The sequence below is a fragment of the Camelina sativa genome, chromosome 14, assembly GCF_000633955.1.
Source record: "Camelina sativa cultivar DH55 chromosome 14, Cs, whole genome shotgun sequence".
NCBI lineage: Eukaryota > Viridiplantae > Streptophyta > Magnoliopsida > Brassicales > Brassicaceae > Camelina > Camelina sativa.
Genome location: NC_025698.1, coordinates 6,868,680 through 6,869,811, shown reverse-complemented (window position 1 = coordinate 6,869,811; position 1,132 = coordinate 6,868,680). Strand labels below are relative to the sequence as shown.

Genomic DNA, 1,132 nt, shown 5'->3' with positions numbered 1-1,132 from the left:
TGTAAACCCATTTTGGGCATAACCTGAGAGCATAGCATTCCAAGAAACAACGCTCTTCTCCGGCATCATATCAAAGTACCTCCTTGCATTTTCCAAATCCTTAAGCTTTGCAAAACCAGTAATCATCACCGTCCAAGAAACCACATCAATCTCATTCTCTGTCATCATATTAAACAATTTACAAGCTTCCTCCTTATTTCTCCATTTCCAATACCCAGAGATCATCACATTCCAATCAGAACCTGTTCTGTGAGTAATTTGATCGAACACCTTGCGTGCACTCTCCACTGACTCATGCTTCGAATACATATCCATTATCACGTTCCTCACATAAGGGTCCTTACAAAATCCCAATTTCTCTACAATAGCTTGAAACAAAACCGCGAACTTCCCAGCCGATTTGATCACAACAGGGAAAGACCAAGCGTCAGGCATCATCCCGCGACGGGATCTTTGTTCGTAGAGACGAAGAGCATCATTCGCCATGTCCATGTGCGAGAAGTATCTATACATCGAAGTGACGACGAAGACATTGGGAAACGCCACTGAATTGAAAACGAGCCGCGTGTAGTAAGGCGGCGCACGGAGGCGCGTGCAGCAGTTGATTAAACGCGAAGCCCAGTAGCTTTGTCGGTGGAGGGAGTTGAAGACGACGAGATGAGCATGGATTTGGTTCAACTGAGTAAATGTTAGAGCTTGTGAAGCTATGGCGGCAAGAGATACAGTGAGCTCTCGAGACATATATAGAGACAGCTTCACTCTCTCTCTCGTGTTTGTTTTTCGTATTCGGGGAAAAGTTAAATTATTTGAATAGCTTATATACTCGTTTAGGCCCATTATATGTAATACAATGAGGGCCTTTGGAGGTTTTCCAGTTTCCACAATGCATCAGTCACAGCATTAAGCTTTCATCAATTGGTTAATCATATTTTAAGAAATGATTGGATTTGGTACGACATTATACAGTAATAATTTTAATCATAAGTTATGAATGTATCAATTCAATCATTATATATTTTTAGGCCAAAATTCACAGCAATGATGATTGTAAATTTACGGAATTGGGGACCTTGTAATTAATTACAAAAAGGACCATCTAATTAAGGAGGATGTACATCGACCAGATTAATCA

General features: G+C 40.6%; 1 protein-coding gene across 1 annotated transcript in view; it reads right to left on the bottom strand.

The window, feature by feature from the left end:
* LOC104743303 (pentatricopeptide repeat-containing protein At1g14470-like) overlaps positions 1-741 on the bottom strand; it is a 1,530-nt gene extending 789 nt beyond the window's left edge. The window contains exon 1 of the mRNA XM_019235449.1: positions 24-741. Within this exon, the coding sequence (XP_019090994.1) occupies positions 24-741 (718 nt within the window). The remainder of the gene's footprint in view (positions 1-23) is intronic.